Source organism: Nesoenas mayeri, assembly GCF_963082525.1.
Source record: "Nesoenas mayeri genome assembly, chromosome: 8".
Taxonomy (NCBI): Eukaryota; Metazoa; Chordata; class Aves; order Columbiformes; family Columbidae; genus Nesoenas; species Nesoenas mayeri.
In genome coordinates, this window is record NC_137554.1 from 20610644 (window position 1) to 20629601 (window position 18958).

The 18958-nt window shown below is 41.3% G+C and overlaps 1 protein-coding gene across 1 annotated transcript; it reads right to left on the bottom strand.

Moving 5' to 3' along the window:
• Nucleotides 1–2445: 2445 nt before the first annotated feature.
• NTMT2 (N-terminal Xaa-Pro-Lys N-methyltransferase 2) lies at nucleotides 2446–18832 on the bottom strand. The gene is made up of 4 exons (XM_080348718.1): nucleotides 18664–18832; nucleotides 11521–11696; nucleotides 5735–5984; nucleotides 2446–3156 (listed from the first exon to the last, which is right to left on the bottom strand). The coding sequence occupies exons 1-4, from the start codon at nucleotides 18815–18817 to the stop codon at nucleotides 2882–2884; spliced, it is 855 nt and encodes a 284-aa protein (XP_080204844.1). The 5' UTR covers nucleotides 18818–18832; the 3' UTR covers nucleotides 2446–2881.
• Nucleotides 18833–18958: the final 126 nt, after the last annotated feature.

An 18958-nucleotide genomic window follows, 5' to 3' on the forward strand; every position in this document is an offset into this window, starting at 1 on the left:
TTCAGTCTGCAGCAATCTCATGCATTTAAGCCTCTGGAGGGCTTGTGTTTCTTTACTCTTGATGTTTATTATGTCACCAGAAAAGCTTTAATATTTTAGTATGGAAGAACATAGCCATGAAACACTAATTTCTAGGAATGTGGGAACCATGAAATATGAGTTTTTCTACTAAATTGAGATTTTACTTGTCTCTGTTCTCACATACTTAAGGGAACCAATTTTCATTATATATTTATGTACATGTATTCTGGAATTTCAAATAGGAGAGATGTACAAAATAGGGGAAGAACATTTTTACCTTGAAAAATATATTTTACTGATTACAATACCAGTCATTCATATTCTACCTTTCATCCTAAACCACTTTACATTTTATATGCATCTTAAAACCACATCTCTCACTACTGAACTGTACCCACTCTGGTGTGTAAGCGAACAGCTGATTTATTCTGCCGTGTGAGATATGGCAGCTGTTTAGATTTGTATTAAATTGTTTACTTCCTCACCACTGTAGTGACCAACACCACTCAGACATGCCTGGCACAGTCATGATTGCACTAGGATCTCCAGCTGTCCCCAAGTATTCTGCACAACAGCAGACGTCTCTGGCAAGAAGAAAAAATGGTGAAGGACAAATTAATTTGTAATCCACATAAAAGACTTTTCAATATTCTTGTGTTAGTGCTAATCAGTGTTACTAACAACAGGACCGATGCCCCTTTCCTGTTAAACAAATGACTGGGTTTCCTTCAGATACCTGCACATACTCATATTCACACAAAGACCACACCAGCTTTTAGTGGCCTCAGCAGAATGAAAGAATCTTGTGGCTTAAATGGAATCTGAAAAACTTAGGTCTGAGGACAATTCCAGAATGCCAGTGTTCACCTTGGGATTTTAACAATGTTATATACCAAATTTATGTTCATTACCAGTCGATTAGAATGGAACAATTAGCCAAAACATTTCAGAAGCGTTGGTGCCATGGGAGCAATAGTCTTCTGGGTTATATGACATACCAAAATATTCACCAAATCACCAGGGTTGTTTTCCTTAATCCTACAATTAGTGATGGCACATTAAGAGAACAATTACTGGATAAGATTTGATGGCAGGAAGCCTTCTGCCATAAACTGGAAATTCTCAACATATGCAACCATATGGCTAGAGAATATGAGTTATGCAATTAAAACCAAAACTGGAGATTTGTTATCAAAGGATGGCAAAGTATACTAAAATCCAGCTGAGAGGTTCCCTAATCTCGTTATCTTCAGGCTTCTATGTGGGCTAATCTAACACAGATGACAATATTTGACACGAACAACTGTGCCTACAGTCATGTGGAGGATGTTTTTTAGAACCTTTTCCCTCAGAAGATGGAGGTTTGTCATAATGCAACTCTTTAAAACGCCTGATACGTTTCACCAGAATTGCATTTCGGGGAAATAAAACATGATAAAAATTCTGACAGAGTCAAAACAGTCCATTCTAACATTATCATTGATTCCTAAAATTTTGAACATGCCATATTTAATTTGCTTGTTACTGCACGTAATAATATCTTAAGTGCAAATTATTTTAAAAGTCAAATTCAAAAGAAATATTTCATTTTGCCTAAATGAAAAATTTTAATCAGCTTGGAAAAGTCTGTGGTTGTGTGGCTTGCCTTCATAAAGAATTTCAAAATTCTCCCTTCTTGTCCTCATTTAGAATGAAGCAGAACTTCAAATTCTGAATTTTTTTGCAAAATCAACTTCTGTCCTCCCACCGCACTTTCTGTGCCTATACGAAGGGGACAAGAAGCTCAATGTGTAATTTCTGTGAGCCTTAAGGATATGGTATGTGTGTTAGTAGTTTCAAATCCAGGCTTATACAGCTGCTGTTTGAATATAAATCATGGATGCTTTTGGGTTACACTAACACCCTCTGCAGTTTAGTACAGTTGTTAATTAATACAATACTGTATTAGTTCTTCTTACAGTCTTACTATTAACACCCCATGAAATCCCATTAGCTCTACATATGGTGCCAGACTTGTTCTGAATGTGGGAAAGAAAGAAGTTTACAGTGGTATGAATAATAAAGAGAAGCTTTCAAGTGGTTTCCACTGTGAACATTTTGAAAAAATATTTTCCAGAATGTAATTTGTGGGGCAATCTTTTTAACAAAATTTCAATGCAAACATGCATATATTTGTCATCTAAGTTTTCCCCTGCAGTGTGAAAACCCTTATGCACCACTATTGTTCCCTGGCAGAAATATCAGGAAGATAAAGTAGTTCCTAAAACTGGAAAATTAACCAGGTTGTCTTATAGTCCAAGCTGACAGAAATGCAAACAAGTAAATAAACTGCATAGCTGAAGCAAATAAATGGATAAGACTTTCCTTACATTTTTGATTTAAATATTTTAAAGTACAGATAGTGATGACAGTCAAAATCTGGGTTAGGTTTTCTAGAAGTTATCTGAATTTCCTGCTTCAGTGATCTGACAGACCCTTCTTAAATTCCAAGAAAATTTAAATGCCATAGTAAAAACCAGGCTTATTTGTTAACACCTTATACAGAACACTCCAAAATGTATTAGCCACTACAGAAACTTCAGACCTAATTATTTTCTACTAGTTTCCTTAATGAAAGAGAGATCTGACAAGGAGCTGTTAGAAAGGCCTTTAAAAATTGAGAGAATGATGAAGCAGGCAGGATTCAAAGCAGACTATTCCCTGAAGAAGCTAATTTGTAATTGTCTCCCCATCCTTTAGGAGTTGCTGCCCTAGAGTTGCAGTAGTAGCAGTGCACGGTTACTAGGATTCTAGCAGATGTTCTTCTCCATCCCAGTCCCATGGTTCAGCCACAGTCTGGGCTCTGCTGTCTCCCTGGGAGTCAGGAATGGGCAGGGCCTTTCTGCATGGCAAACATCCAGACAGGGACACACTGCTCAGGGAATCCCTCCTGCCTCTCCTCCCGCAGGATGGTGAGTCCACTCATTTCAATGAGGCTGTGGAGGATGTTGAGGTCTCGGATCACACTACTGTCCAGACAATCCAGGATACAGCCCTCCCTGGCTACATTGTCCTTGAGAATGATAACACCATTATCCTTCAAGCCATTCTGGCACCGGATGAGAAACTCCAGGAGATCTTTATCTGTCAGACAGCCTACAGATGAAAAGATGGAAAACAGATCACTATCAGACATTCAGACCTCCCCTCGTACACATCAGAATGGTGCCTTGATCTGAGTCTCTACACCCTATTTATTGCAGGAGAAGTTCTAGTCCTGCCAGATTTCATTATGAAACCTTGGGCAAATCAATACAATCAGCAGGTACAAACTTAAATCAATATTTAGGATCCATATTAGTAGCGGCAACAGATGTGGACAGAAGTCAATAGGAATACTGAAGAAAATACTGGGTGCTGAAGTGTTCTTTAATCTGGTGGTTACAGTCATAATAAGAATCAGTGGCTGGAAGCTGGAGCCAAACAAATTCAGACTGGAAATAAGTGACAACTGTTTAACAGTGGAAGTAATTACCCATTGGAAACTACCAACCGAAGTGGTGTTTACCACCTCTTGAAGTCCTCAAATCAATCGTGCTTGACTTTCTCAAGATATGTTTTCATTGAACACAAATTACAGGCTCAATACAAGGGTAAAGGAATGAATATAACAGTTTTTCATATAGAGTAGGTCAAACTAGATAATCTAACACTCCCTTCTGTCTTTTAATGCTGAAAATCTCTATAATTTTGCAGAATATTATGTTCCCATCAAAGGAGGTTGGATTAAAGATCCAGTGAGGAATGCAAGACCTTCCAAACTGCCACATAAACTCTATATTACCCCATAATATTACCAACATTACTCTATATTATTCTGCAAATACCATCTATATTTAAAAATAGTACTTTTGTCAATGTGTTACTCCAATTGCATTAAATCAGTACTTGTGTTGAGACCCGTAGTGCAGGTCTCAGAGAAGAGCAAAATGAGAACCCTCACATGTGAAAAATCAAGAATAAATTCGCAAGGACAGGTGGTCAGAAAGTGAATGAAAAACTTGAAAAAACACCCAACAACATTGTTTGCGTTTTCTAGTCAAATTATTTAGTTTTCTTGATGGGAGATTTAAACTTTTATAAACGGAAGTTGTCATTTCAAAAGCACATTTTGACATAGCATGTCAGGTTTTTTTAACCACTCCCTTCAAAAAAAAAAAAAAAAAGAGAAAAAAGCCTCAAAGTCTAAAGCAAAATACCTTTCAAGTGGAAGGAAGATAGTAATTTCTATATGAAATGTAAACTTGTGTTTTTATTTTTTTCACAAAATAACAGCCTGGGCTCATATGCATAGATAAGACAAAACAAGATGGAATAATCAAGAAATCAAGATTCATTGTGGATTTTGAACACCTGATTTTGAACTTAATGTTCTCATCACTTAGCTTTTAACCTACTTTCCCAAGAAAACAAGATCTTCATGGTGTTGCACTCCACCATTGCTCCACCAAAAGCATTGAGTTTGTTGGCATATTTCAGCCAAACTCATAATGGGCTGGGAAGTCTGATTAATACTTAGGATCACTACATATTTCATTGAAATCAGTGGAGGAAGGAGATTCGGATCTGTTCTATGCTAAAGAAAAGGCATATGCTCCCTTCATTAGCAGCCACATGGCTGATCTGCACAGCCTCAGACAAGTTTTAGGTCATTCAGTCTCATGTTGACTCAGACTTGCTCAAAAGACGAGGCAGAAGTCACATTTACTGCAATGACTGGTTATTGAAGAAAAGCAAAGACACAAAGGCAAATCATACTGTTCTGAAGCAATTCGCTTGTACAGCTGTAAAGATCTGTTCTAAGAAGCCCAGTTTCACTACTTTTTAAGACTATATGTAGAGGACAAATGAGTGTTCCTGAATAAAACCATCTCCTCTGCTAAACTATCTGTCCTTCTTTTTGCCTAGCAATAAACTGTCTCCAGGGTTTTGGAGAGGAGTTGTTCGGGCCCCCTCCTGTACTTTAGAATAATGTCTTCTGTCAGCTGAAGCTGCATTACGGACACTTAGGTTCACAGATTAGGAGAAAAAGTTGTGGGTTTGGTTTTTTTTTTGGTGAGGAACACAGCCCACATGATCTGATTGCCAGTCTGCTGCTCTGAACGCTGCAGGGCATTCACTGGGGTGGCTCCAGGAGGAGAAGCAGATGTTTCTTACATGAGGGGGTACTGTGGGACACAGCTAAGTGAACCTGTTTGATAAGCACTGGTGCATGTATAAGACATGATCTGGTTGACAGGTATTGGTGGTTTCACTATGGCCTTTTTCAAATTGTTTCCTGAAATACTCCCAAGTCACCAGATTCAGAAATCCCTGCTCACAGGTGAGGCCAGCCCCGTGTATTTGTCTGTAGCACTGGCAAGTAAGAAGGAGGATTCCTGCTCCAGAAAACTCGCATATAGGCCCTACTCCTCAGCTGCACGTTAGCACGCAAGCTGCTCTCCAGGAACATGCACCTTCCTCCAGTATGTGACCTGAAAAAAACCAACTTGATTTGTAGCCACTGTGCAAGTGACTGGGCATAAATGTCAAAAGTATCTTGTGAGAATTTAGGAAGCAGCCCCAAAGATATGAGAACCTCCTTTTACAGCTGCACCATTCTTTTAACATCAATTTTAGCACAGGCTGTATAGTTCTTCGAGATCCTGGGCTGGATGAATCATGCTGAACTAACCTGAAACCCACTGAATCCAGATGACATCATATCTTTGCGGAGCTGGAGTGAATTCCTGGAGGCTTTTGCAATAAGACATCTCTACTCTGTCCTCCTTGCCCTGTAGGTAGTTCGGCACCTCAGCCAGGAAATTCTCCATCATATCCACCAATTCCACACTCTTGAAAACTGGTAACAGGACATGCTTGCTGATCCGGCCTATCCCAGAGCCGCAGTCCAGGGCGCGGTTGGTGCCAGCTTTCCCCACCCCCTGTGGGACACAAGAAAGTAATTTGAAATCTGAAAAATACCATCTGAAAGATCACCACAACTGCATCACCAGCTACAGCCTTTAGTCTACCAAGCCTAGCATCCTGTATCCTCACTTGTGCAGGGCTGTTGCAAGACTGATAAGAACCTGGGACAATATCAATACAGCTTTGGGTACCTGTGTGTGCACTGAGCTGGGTTGCCTGATTCCCAGGCTGCTGTTGACTGGACTTCTTCACTGTGGCCCTGCATGTATTGCTGTACAACGTGTTTTTGCTTGGTATAAGAAAAGACACAATCTTTGACAAGCTCCTAGCTTTCTCAGAAGATCCACTGGTCTTTGTAAAGTCCTTGCAACTTCATCTGTCAAATATTCATCCCTCACAGGCAACTACATGGCAAGATAAGTCTCATACTGAGCTCTGTAAGGGCCTAACAAAAAAGTAAGCATATACCAAATACTGCATGCAAGAAGGAACTTCTGCAGCACAGAATGTCCAAGGAGTCCATGGATATCACTGCAGATAAACAGCATCCTTGGAATCAAAGTGCAGTTTTCAAAACAAGCTGTGTTTGAACAAAGATCTTGGAGCTGTAGGTAACTTATGACAACTCAAAAAGTTTGGACTGGAGCGTATACAAAAGTTGTTTTTTAGGCACAGAGACAAGAAAGATGATTGAGTAAATTTTGCTTAACTATTTTCTTTTTTTCTTCATAAATATAATCTCTGGACAGAGATCAGACATGAAAAAATGAGGCACAAAGGATATGTCTATGAGAAAATAATGAGTCACTGTAAAAGGAGCTTTATAATGAAAGCTGTATTTCAACCTTAAAGCTTCCATTCTAGCCATAAAAAGGGCTCTTAAGAGCCTGCTGCTGTTCTGTAAAACAGAAATTTTAGGTCTGGACATGCATTGATTGTGGGATTGGAGGTCCCCTGGCCAAAGTTATCTATTAAACAAATATATTAAAAGCGAATGTAAACACCTTTTCCCTGTCCCCTGGAAGTGAGCGTTGAAGTGAAAGCTATGGGCCAAAGTCCCTGCTGCAGCTCCGCTGCTCTTAAAGGAAAAAGGCCCAGGAAGAGTCTTGCGCCTCCTGCTTATTAGGAGATCCCCTCTGTAATGACCAAGCATAAATCATGTAACTCACCACTTTTTTGGCCTTGCTTCAGTGGGTAATTCAGTAGATTATTAAGGTCAAAGGACAGTACTGTCAATGACATGACTATGAATAGCCCAGCCGAGCATCTGGTTACACAGAGTAACTGTAGAAAGAGCACAAGGACCTCAAAGGCTCTCACCAGCCTCCAGGGCTGCTGGTCCCAATTTGTGTACCTGGGAAGATTAATCTCCCAATGTGTGCAAGAGTCCACAAGCCCTTAGCCCTATTGGACTCTGGAGACGACCTGTTTGTAGTTAGCCAGAAAATGTGAGCCATTCTTCATTCACAGGCTGCACTTATGAGCATGTGGCTTTTACTGAGGACCAGACTAAGTTGTAGCAAGAGCTCATTAAAGGAGAAGGAACTATGTCTTGGATCTTTACAAGGTGGATTTCCATACTGTTTGCTGGCAGACACATACTGACCTACACTGATGTGATGAACTGAAAATTATTGAGAAAGCAGGGGAGAAAATCAGGATGATTTACAAAAACAACTAACAAAATTCGACAAAAAGCCACACAACTTCCTTGACATTTGTGTTTCAGGGAACCTATAGTCACGGTACCTCACTCAAAACAGAGAATTCGTCTCCCATGATGCGTGACAGCAAGGACTTCCAATTACGCATCTCCATTTGCCCTCGAGAAGAAGGAAAACGAACACTCATGAGAGATGAAGCTTGATCCCACACTTTGCTGGAAGGGAGCAAGAGCATCAGGCAGTCAGTTGAGAAGTGCTGCGAAGCACCGTGGCGGTGTTTGTAATGAAAATGTTGACATAATTCCATGTTCAGCTAATATATTTTCAGTTTGGGAGTGCTCAGAGCTTTGACAGGGTATTAACGTTTTCTTTGGAAGACAATCATCTTCCCAAAAGCCTAATTGAGTTGAAAATCAGACTTCTTATTTAAAAAAATAGTATAAATGAAAATTTTAAGCCAGAACAGGCTTCAAGATTTAAGACTGACTGCCTCCCTGATTATCTGCTTCCAGTTACTCAGAATCACTATCATTTAGGACACATACACATCCCAAAACTTCTGTAAAGCTAAACAGGGCACGCACAAATTTCCTTAGGGATAAAAGAGTTGTGGAATATGTTCCTTATGCTACTACTTCAGGTCTTGGAAGGGCAGGAAGGCAGTGTAGATATGCAGGATAAAAAAGAAATGAGAGTTCAAGAAATACATAAAAATCACAGTGGTTTTCTTCTGAATTAAAACAAAACAAAACACAGCAGGTTTTCGACAATATCTCTTCCATCCTCTGATCAAACTGGAGGAAAATCCTTCTCAAGAAGCTTTTCTTTCAGCAAGTAACCAAACAGGCAGGTGAACTGGGGGCAAGAAAGGGAGAAAGGGTTTAGGGCAGAAAGGGAGCTATAAAGTTAATACAGTCTCTGTCTGTACTATTTCACACATCTATAGCTCACAACTGTTCCTGAATTAATGCTTTCTTTGTTTTCTTCATTCTCTTTTTTACACGTTAGCTCTGGATTAGGCACATGAAAACACAGTGTGTATGTGGACATCAAGGCTTCAACTGACATTAACACAGTGCCATAAATATGCAGTGCTATAACTCTGCCGATAACCCTTCAAGCACAACTGTACCTAAGCCCAGAGCTTGTCCACGCAGCACTGCTGGCTCAGGCAATGTTGCTCTTGGTTTGAGTTCTGCCCACACACACATAAAACCTCTTAACTTGAGCACAGTGGCACTTTTAACTCAGTTTGACTCGCCTGGGAAAGAGACAGGCTAAAATATAAGTGAAGTCCTCAGCTCCTTCTGTAATTCCTTCCATGTGCCCAGGCAAGATAAATTCCCCAATAGTAAAGAAATCCATAGCTCAGTTTACAGTGGTGCTAAGAATCACACTAAGAAATGCCATACGCAAAGGTATGCAACATCAGTCATGCAAGGGAAATGTCACTGGGTGGCATTTTCACACCAGCCAAACTAACTCCAGAAGGGTAATTTGAGTGGAACTGGGCAACTGTTTTTTAAAGAGCACTAGTTTTGCCAGCAAATAAAAGTTTTGGAAGAATAAACCTCTCTGTGAAATTGATATTTCAAATCTAGAGAATCGTCATAGCCAAAAACACGGGAAAGAATGTTGAAAATGTCAAGATACTTCTTTTTCACAACTTTCAAAGAAAAAAACCCCACTTGTCAGCTTTCCATTTCTAAACAGCATTTTTCTTTTTGCATCTGACTTGTATCTTGAAAACAAAGGGAAAAGTTTTTCAGAGGGTAAAACAATTTAAAAAAAGTGAAATATGTTCAGCTGATCTGAAACTAATTTCCCTATTTTCTGATTTTGTTAAACTTCTCTTTCAAATAGAAGGTATAATTTATATTAGGGTGAAGCAAACTGCTTTTTTCTATCTTGATCACTGTATTGGAAAAAAAATACATTCATAGAGCCATAAACTTGGGAAGACATAACTCAAATTAAGTTTACAATAAAGTCACTACTACAGAAAGCCAGTAAATATCTGTACCTGGTTGAGTGGGATTCAAATTGTAGTAATAATAAAGGAAAATAAACCATAAGTAACATAACCAATTGACTGTATCTCAACAGAAGACAGGCTTTAACAAACTAAATCAGAACTAGCAAAATGTGCAGATTCCTTTCTGTTCCTTTTATTTGTTCCTTATTTGATCTCGACCATTCAGAATATTATTTCTATCCCTGGCTAATAATAGGAGTAGGAACTCTGCTCTGGAGTATTTTGTATCTGTCATCACACCTGATGCACTGGGTATGATTTCTCTTTGGCATGTGAAACTCTGCTACAGACTGTACTTCTTTCCTTTTTGGGGCTTGGAGATGAGAAAGCATAACAGTGTGATTTAAACTTGTCGTTCAGGAAATTGAATCTACATGATGTCTAGGAAGCGTGAAATCTTTCCCTGAGTACACACTTATGCACCACCTGAATTCCACAAATGTCATTAAAACGACAGTAAAATTTAAGGAATATGCCTTGAGCTGGCTCTAGTTGCATTTTGTCTTTCTTTTTTTGGTTTTTTTTTTTCTGAAAATGCCATTTTACCGTCAGGTTCAGATGCCTTGCTGAACTTCCTTTGTATTTTCTTATTTTGTGTCTGCAGAAGGCCTGATACAGTGAGGCTTTGAAACATTAATACAAATGACTATTAATTTTAGAAAAGTAGCTGATCTCTTGTGTTTTGCTGGCTCATTGCCCCAAAAGCCTTTCTCTATCAAGTCCAGCGAAATTTGCCATCACTTGCCCTTCACTGCTTTACAGGGATTCTGTCTGTTGTTAAGCCACATTCATTTTCCACCTCAATCCATTTAAACTACGCCCTTTTTTTGTACACAACATCTAAATAACCCTTTGAGCTTTTTTTCCACAGTAGATCATTAAGACTAAAAAAAGGTCATCTGGCTATCCCAAATTTGTACATTTGAGTAGAAAAAGAAAGATCTATGGTAGAATTATATGGAACTAGTCATTTTGTGAGCAGGAGAAATTACAACATTTGGTTCTCTGTAGCTCTGTGGATTCTTTAGCATCTAATACTGTTATTGAGCTAATTTAGCGGGCTTTTCCACTAGGAAGAGAGAAGGGCAGACAGAAAACCATCAGGCCACACTTTTAAAGATTCCCAAAATCACATTTAGGCATCAACAGGATTTTCAGAAACCTAAATGTCAAAGTGATATTGCTATTCTAGGTGCTTTTAAAATTCCACTTGGCATCTCTTTGCGTATCAGGTCAAAGCAGACCTTTGAAGATGTTTGTAGACCTTTAGAAATGTGACCGCAAAGATCCCTAGTGACACTGGAATGATCAAGAAAAATATATTTTTCCTAATGAGTAGCTTATTCCATATACTCCTAATGCTTGGGGTGGGGAGAGGGCTGTGTTTTGTTGCAGCATTCTCAGAAATATCTATAAATAGCCAAAACACAAATTTGGCATTAAGTCTCAGCTGCTTTCCCAAATGGACTGGAGGAATTTGCACAAGCAAATCTCGCACTGAAGCCAGCAAGCATTTTATCATGAAAGGTCCCAGTCCTGCACTGAGAATTAATCTCCCACCCAAACACAGTTAGAAGAACTCCTTGCACAATCCTCTTTGCAGCTTTGGAATACAAGAAAAGGATGCAAAACAGGTAAATCATAACATACAGCCAGGCAAAATGTGCATTCACGATGATACACGACCTGGCAGAACATGCTACTAGACTCAATGACAGTCAGTTACGACCTGTGACTGCGTATCAAATATGCTATATGGTGCCATTTAAAATCTATGTGACTGGGCCCAGTGCATGCCATTTATGACACATCACCACTGTTTCTTGCAGAAGATGGGATTAAATGACTCACCCCAACAAACTTCCTGAGAAACTCCCTGGAGGATTCAATGTCTGTGTTGGAGAGCTCCATGAAGTCTCCCATCATGCCCTCTTCTGTGGCTGGCACCTCCCGGTAGAAGTGTTTGGCCCTGGCGTAGAACTGCATCTCCCCATTGATAACTTGACTTGTCAAACCGTAAAGTTTCACTGAAAGCAGATAAATCACTATTTTATTAATGACAGATATTTCTCATGTAGTTTATTGCTCTGGAGGCACAATGGCCAAAAGCTATAAAATGAAGTGAAGCTTTCAAACCACCAAATCTGTGTTTCTAAAGCAAAGGTAGAAGGAAATGTGTTGGATTTAATCCTGCAAGACCTTGAAGGGACAAAGCCCCCTTTGGGAAAATGCAGTGCTTCCCAGGCTCAGACATAATTTCTGTCATCAAACTACATTTTCACGTCAGTGAAAAATCATTCCAAGTTTGAAGTGAACATACATGCAAAAGAGAGAAAGGTGTTTGATTTGCCCCTAGAAAAGCTGTGGGCAGTGTTTATTGCTATGCAGGGTCATCATTTCCACTATCACAAACTGAACTGCGCTGCAGATTTCCATACATGCTCTCTAGCCATTGACAGCTGTACAGAGACTGCACCAAGAGAGGATGAATGAGGCACTTGCTCTGTTTATTTTTAGTGATACTGTACAGTCTATGACACTGCAAGTAACCTGAACCAAAGAGCAGATGGTAGTCTCAGGCCTACATGACTATAGAAGTGGAGGAGAAAACTTAGAAGAAACAGTCCTAAGTTTTCATCTGTCACAGATCAAGGAGCGAGATAATCAGTGGGTGATATACTGGAAAGTTCCTGTATGCCAGAGGCTTGGATGTTTCTTTTCACTGCTTGGCTACTTTGCAGGTAATAAACAGCAATAATAAGCTTGAAGCTGTTTTATTAAAGCCTGTGAGTTCTGCTGGGTAAAGGGCTATTTTCCCCTAGTCTTTAAAAAACTGAGGTCTGTCCTCTGCATCCGTGGTTTTTCTATACTAGATGTGTATCGGCATATCAAAAGTAGTTACATTTTGCAGCTTAAAGTTCAGATTGAAGCAGGTCATAAACAGTTTGCTTGGAAAGCAGCACCTCTGACTGTTCCGTGTGCATACAGGTGCCCAGGCATTTTCCTGTGCGTATGACACACCTTCCAACAAAAACACAACTACAAGCCTCTCTGTGAAAACTAAGCAATAAGGAGGGATGGAATCACACTGGGAACAAGTCTTTGCGGGCACCACCTGGCAGTGTGAGGCCAGCTCTGTTGCAGATCCTCAGCGTGCTCAAGGAACTGGAAATAATCCAGCAGCAACCACCTTTTGGGTTAATAACAACAGGAAGGGAGAGCTCTGTGCTGGCTGCGCACACAGAAGGACCAGGGAGCAGTGCTTTGTCACTGTGTCTTTAAACTTCCATGGGAGCACTGCCGGTTGCTGCTGGGAAGGGTCTGAACAGGCCATGACTTCTTACACCAGCTGGGGAACAGGAATTGTGCCCTCCATGCAGAGGAGGAGAGCTAGGCCAGAGGCCCTGAATATAAGCCTGGAATGTATTTATTGAGGGCAAGCAAGCTCAGCAGGGAATGATAAGTGTGTGCCTGCCCATCCTCAGCAGGAGAATGACATTTTGGAGGCAAATGAGGGGGGGACAAAGGAAGCAGGATAGGGAATAATTACCACCAAGGACCACTCAAAACAGAATAGTGCTATTGGGTTACATATAAGCAGCATGCCCAGCATATCCTTCATCCAACAAAAGCAGCATTACCAGCCCCTCTTGTCATCACCTGCTTAAGTCAACTGCTGAACGGATACTATTAAAGCTTTAATCCATTACACATTTATGTTATGCCTGAGAAATTTATACCACTAGAAGCACTGAGCCCAGCAAGGGTCAAACCTGGGAGTTTTACACACTCCACTGGTTATATTCACATACTCAGAAGAAACCATTTAGCTGAAGAAATTAATACGAAGGGGGCAGCAGCCAATCCCCAGCACAGCTTGGCCAGAGTGGCTCCAGAGCCTGGGAAAAAGACTCCATTGGTGACTGTGATTCCTCCTGCAAATGATCTTCATCTTCCCCTGGGACTGGTACTATCTTGTTTTCTCTATGTCTCCTTCTTCTCCATCTCAGATGTCAGCCTGTCTGGTGAGCAGAGCTGAATCCCTGCATGTTGGTTTTACAAGATCTTCTGTATATGTGTCCAGTGATGGTTTCTAGGGCTTGTTTAACAGACCTGTCAAGGGACAGTGACTTATCCTGCTTAGCCAGGTTGAGGGGGAAGGCATTTACAGGCTGGCTGCACACTAGGACAGGGTGTTGCAGGCAGCTGGCAGCATGCGCAATGAATATTCAGAGTCCTCCTACTGAAAACATGAGCCTGACCTGAGGCAACACATGGGGACGATATGCTGTTCAGGATATCAGATCTATAGCATGTGCTCTCAGATTTCTCACTCAGAACCAGTATCAGTCTTGCAGAATGCCTGCTGGGACTTGCAGGCACACATCAGCTGACTGTGGCTCCTCCTGGGCCAGCTGGGGCCCCAAAGACCTGCCTTATGTGCTGACATCCAAAGTCAGCCCCAGGCTCAGCATCCATAGGGTCTTCTCTATGCATCAAAGTTTGCAAAGATCTTTTAGGCAAGTCTCCTACCTGAGGGCATGGAAGTCCAGAGGCAAATATAAAGGTTGTCACTGTACCCCAAGTCTTCTGCAGATCCACTGTCTCACTCAGGCAGATTTATAGAGATGATTTCCAGCACTTGCTCCCTCAGTGTTACTCCTCCCTCTCATGAATTTGCAACACTGCCAATTCTTGCCATGCACAACCCAATTTTCCAGATGCAGCAAATCAGCCTCACCTCTGATCTGCCTCACAGCTGTGCCTGGCATGCAGGCTCCAGCAGCAGGACCAGAGGGAGAGGGAGGTTTGCCAGCTTGCAGGGATCTACCCCAAAAGAGAAGTGTGAGGAGGCACGTGTGTTCTCGGTGGCAGTTAGCATTCCAGTTCTACTCCTGCGTGCTTCTCCTTCATCACAGGCCCTGTCTAGCCAGATTCATCTCTTTCCATCACCCATGTGGGACTATCTTGTGCATCACGAAATGAAATACTTGTGAGGTCTGTTCTGGATACAAAGCCTGATTTCAGAAAACTTTGTAAAGGAGGGCACAGGCAGGGTAGGATAATGGACGTTGCAAGTCTTTCAGACATTGAGGGGAGCAGCTGTCTTTCACAGAGAAGGTTTTCAGTGTTAAGGCAGGCAACTCATAAGGTAAGGTTAGGAATGTGCTTCCAGTAAAGTAAGAAGAAACTTTCTTCATGGCACACTTGGTCTCTCAGCTGAAGCTGCTGGCAAGTCCCCCAAGTGGAGATGGTTTAAAGCAAGCTGAGAACAGGAACTGGCTCCCTAAAGGTCACTCCCCAGTCATGAGACGTTAATAATTTTCAGTCGCTGCAAACACAGTCTGGATGCAGACTGGTGATCTACAGCTGAGTGCCAACCCCTGGACTAGACAGAGCCCTTTGGCCCTGCAAAGTTCAAAACATTGTCTCTAATATTTTCTTATGGATCAGTTCAAAATTTGGTTTCCCAGTGCACCTGATCTAAACATCTAGAGAAATGGACCATTTAATATGTAACTCCACATGCAATCCCAACCTGCAGCAGACTGTCTTACAGTTCTTGGTTGCAGGGTTTACTCAGCTAAATTTCCCTGGCAGAAGTAAGTATTACAACTAATTTTTTTGAAGTTTTTATTTGTGAACATTATTCTGTGACTCCAACTGCTTTCTGCAAGATATTGAACGAATTACAATTTGGCTTACTACTTCCTTTTAAATGCAATATCTGCTTCTGCTTTGTGCATCAGTTGAAAAATAGTCATCTGAGTGTAGGCTGGAATTCACCTCTCTACTGTGGTCCAAGACCCATTTAAATTCTGTTTTATAGAGGATGAACATCAGCCCACCCCAAAGCAGATTGTACTTACAGACACGTGCCTCACACACACGGGAATACTTGTCTCCATGGACTGATCATCTAAGTTTTCCACTGCAGACCTCACTCCACTGGCACCGAGTCCCACAGCGCATGTAAACACGCGTAATTTCCAGCATCTGAATAGCTCCATTAAAGTCCACTGGGCTTAAGGGCATTCACACACATTTAAGTACATTGTTGGATCAGGGCCTAAAGTTACTCATGTCTTTCATTTATAAATGTTACCCTGGTCTGTAAAAGTGACATGTTTCTTTTAACAGGCTGTGATACCAGATATGCTCAACTCATAAGTAAACACGCCTGAAAGTGCTGCACCCCTGAACCAAGGAATGGAGTGGGGGGATCAAGGAGTCAGCATAGCTTGAAGTATGCTTTCTACCTTGCTGACCCTGGGCAGCACTGTAAGTTCTAATGTGGGGCATAATTTCAGTGTTATTATTCATGTTTAGGGTTAAGCACCGGCTTAACTGCCCTGCTAGGTCACCGTTTTAGTGTTGCTTTAGTAATTTAATTCTGTTTACATACAGATATCTGGATCTAGTCTTGAGGTTTGAAAAGTTCAGTTCATTTCTACTCAGTTCCACTCCAAACTGAACTGGAAAATGTCATTCTGCAGAGATGTTCAGACCCACCACATTCTGTCCTCTCTATCACAGAAAGCACTGGATCATACACTAATCCAAGTTGGAATGGACCTAAGGAGATCTCTAGTCCAAACTCCTGCTCAAAGCAGGGACAGACATGAGGTCAGATAAGGTTCACCAGAACTTCATTCACCTAGGCTCTGAAAGTCTCCAGTGACTGACTGAGAACTGTAGGACCTCCCTGGGAAACCTGTTCCAATGCCTGACTGTCCTCATGGGGAAAGAGATTTTCCTTATAGCCAGTCTGAATTTCTTTTGTTTTCATTTATGGCCACTGCCTACTGTCCCCACACCACTGTGAGCAGCTCAGCTTCATCCTCTTTATGATCTTCTTGCAGGTACTGGCAGGCTGATATTTGGTCTCCCTCAAGCTGTCTCTTCTGGCTGAATATGCCCCACTCTCTCTCCCTTCACAGGGCACATGCTCCAGATCCCTCACCACCTTAGAGGTCACCCAACTCACTCCATGTCGTTCCCAGCACTAGGAGTTCAAGACTTCACGCACATGGTCAAATGACTACTGCATAAAAGGGGTTAATCACTTCCCTTGGTCAACTAGCTATGCTTTTGTTAATACAGCCCAGGATACTGTTGGTCCTCTTTGCTGCCAGAACACACCGCTGGTTCATGTTCAGTTGTTGTCTACCAAAACCCTACCAGCAGGGCTGCTCCCTCTGCCAGCCACTACCCAGCCTGTGTTGTTGCTGCCAAAGGTTCTTCCTTTCCAGGTACAGGACTTGGCACTTGACTTTGAATTTCAGTGAATTTGAATTTCATTAGGTTCCCCCTGTCTCCTTCCTGCAGCCTCTGAATGGCAGTCGTGACCTACAACTTCCAGCCAAGTCCTGCCAGTTGGCCACAACCCGCAAATGTGATGAGCAAGCAGTCCTTCACCTCCTCCAGGTTACTGATGTCAAGCAGGAGATGTCCAAAGCAGACCCTTGTGGTACTCCACTGACCCTGAGATTTGACCATGACTTTCTGAACCCAATGACCCAACCACTTTTTACCCATCTGATTGCCTACCTATCTAGACCATGACACCCTGGCATGCTGTGAAGTTTCTTGGCTACCCCATGGTACCTGTCCTTACACATACTTTTATTTCATGACAATAACCATGGAGTAACAGACACATTGCATGTTCACAAGAAGGCTGGACTCACATGCATTTCTAATCTAGATGTTCATAACGGTATCTTCTAGAGTAAAAAAGATCTATTAGTACTTACACTAACAGTTAATACTGCAGGAAATCCTTCTCAGTTTCTAATATGTTGTGTTTATTTTCAAAACAAATGAAAGACTAACATTTTCATAGACTTCTTGAGATTACATCTACCCATAATTAACTTTCCTTCCTCTCCATCTTTCCCTCCTTTCCATCGCTCACAGCTACCCAGCACTAGGGATAGGAGTATTTATCTTACATGTCTCATTTAAAATAGCTGCAGATACTGCTGTATGTGAAAAGCCACATCAGAATACTAAGATAACATGGAAATGCTTTTTTTCTTTACAGGACTTACTAATTCTACTATCTTGAGCAGAGTTGTCCCTAGAGTCTGTATAGTTTCACACCATCAGGTATGATAATCCACTCATCTAAATGGATCTTTCAATTCAGAAGGAGCCCTCAAGAATTCACATCCTTTCCATCCTAAAATCCCACAATTCTAACACTAAGTGGAGGCTGAATAATTCTGCTTAAAAACAGACACGCTAATGTAATATATACGCAAGTCAAATCTACTTTTAACCTATATTGTTCTCGGGAAATTCTGGTTCTTATTCAGGGTCAAATTTTCATTAGAAATTAATATTCATTTTCTGTATCTAAAAAAAAATAATGCCTTGGCATTCTGTACCAGAGGCTTTCACTGAAATTTGATTATAAACATTTTAGAACATTTTCCTCCCAGATAACAAACAATAGGCTAGACAGACTGCTGCAGCGATCTGGACTGCAGAGACTTAAAAAAAAAAAAAAATTAAAAATCATTACCTTTCAAGCATTTCTGCAAAACAATACATAAGGCAAGGCTAACGATGCATGGAATGACAACAAAACAGCTATCAGGCACTCAACAGGCAAGGCTTGTCAGCTCTGCTAGTTTTGCTTTCGTCCCTCCAAGTTCCCAACAGGTCAATGCACATTTTACTTAAACAGTGACAAAAAAAGGTATCATCAGCCAGAAAGCGAACATCTTTTCACTCTTGTGATCTCTCCCTTTCCCCCTTATAAGCATCTGTGGAGTATTTAGGTAAAACAGCAGGGTACTGAATTAGGAGGAGCTGAAAGAGAGAGCACTGAATAGTTTAGCTTGCACTGTAATCTCTCTAGCTGGGCTTCTCAAAACTACTACTTAGTAGTAGTTAATGTGTTTGCATTCTACCATCTAACATGACACATCTTTCCGGAGCATGGTCACACACGCACACAGACACTCCTGCCCACCAACTACTCACCCAGGGGAAGGTTTTCCAGCAGGTAAAGGTAACTCTGAAAGAAGTCATTTCGGATCGCCATATGCAAGACAAAGGACATACTGTGTCGACAGAGTTCTTCATCTGTCTTGTGCCAACGCGATTTAAAGGCCAAATGTGCTGCCTTATACGCCATGATAAAGATGCTTTTTGCAAGGGTGTATAGCTGCTGTGGCTGGTGCTCTCTGGGGGACCTGTCCTTCCAAAGTGGCAGAGGCAGTGTCACTTAAATTGTGGCAATGTGCTGTCATACTATATCAGGGTGTGTGTCTAGAGT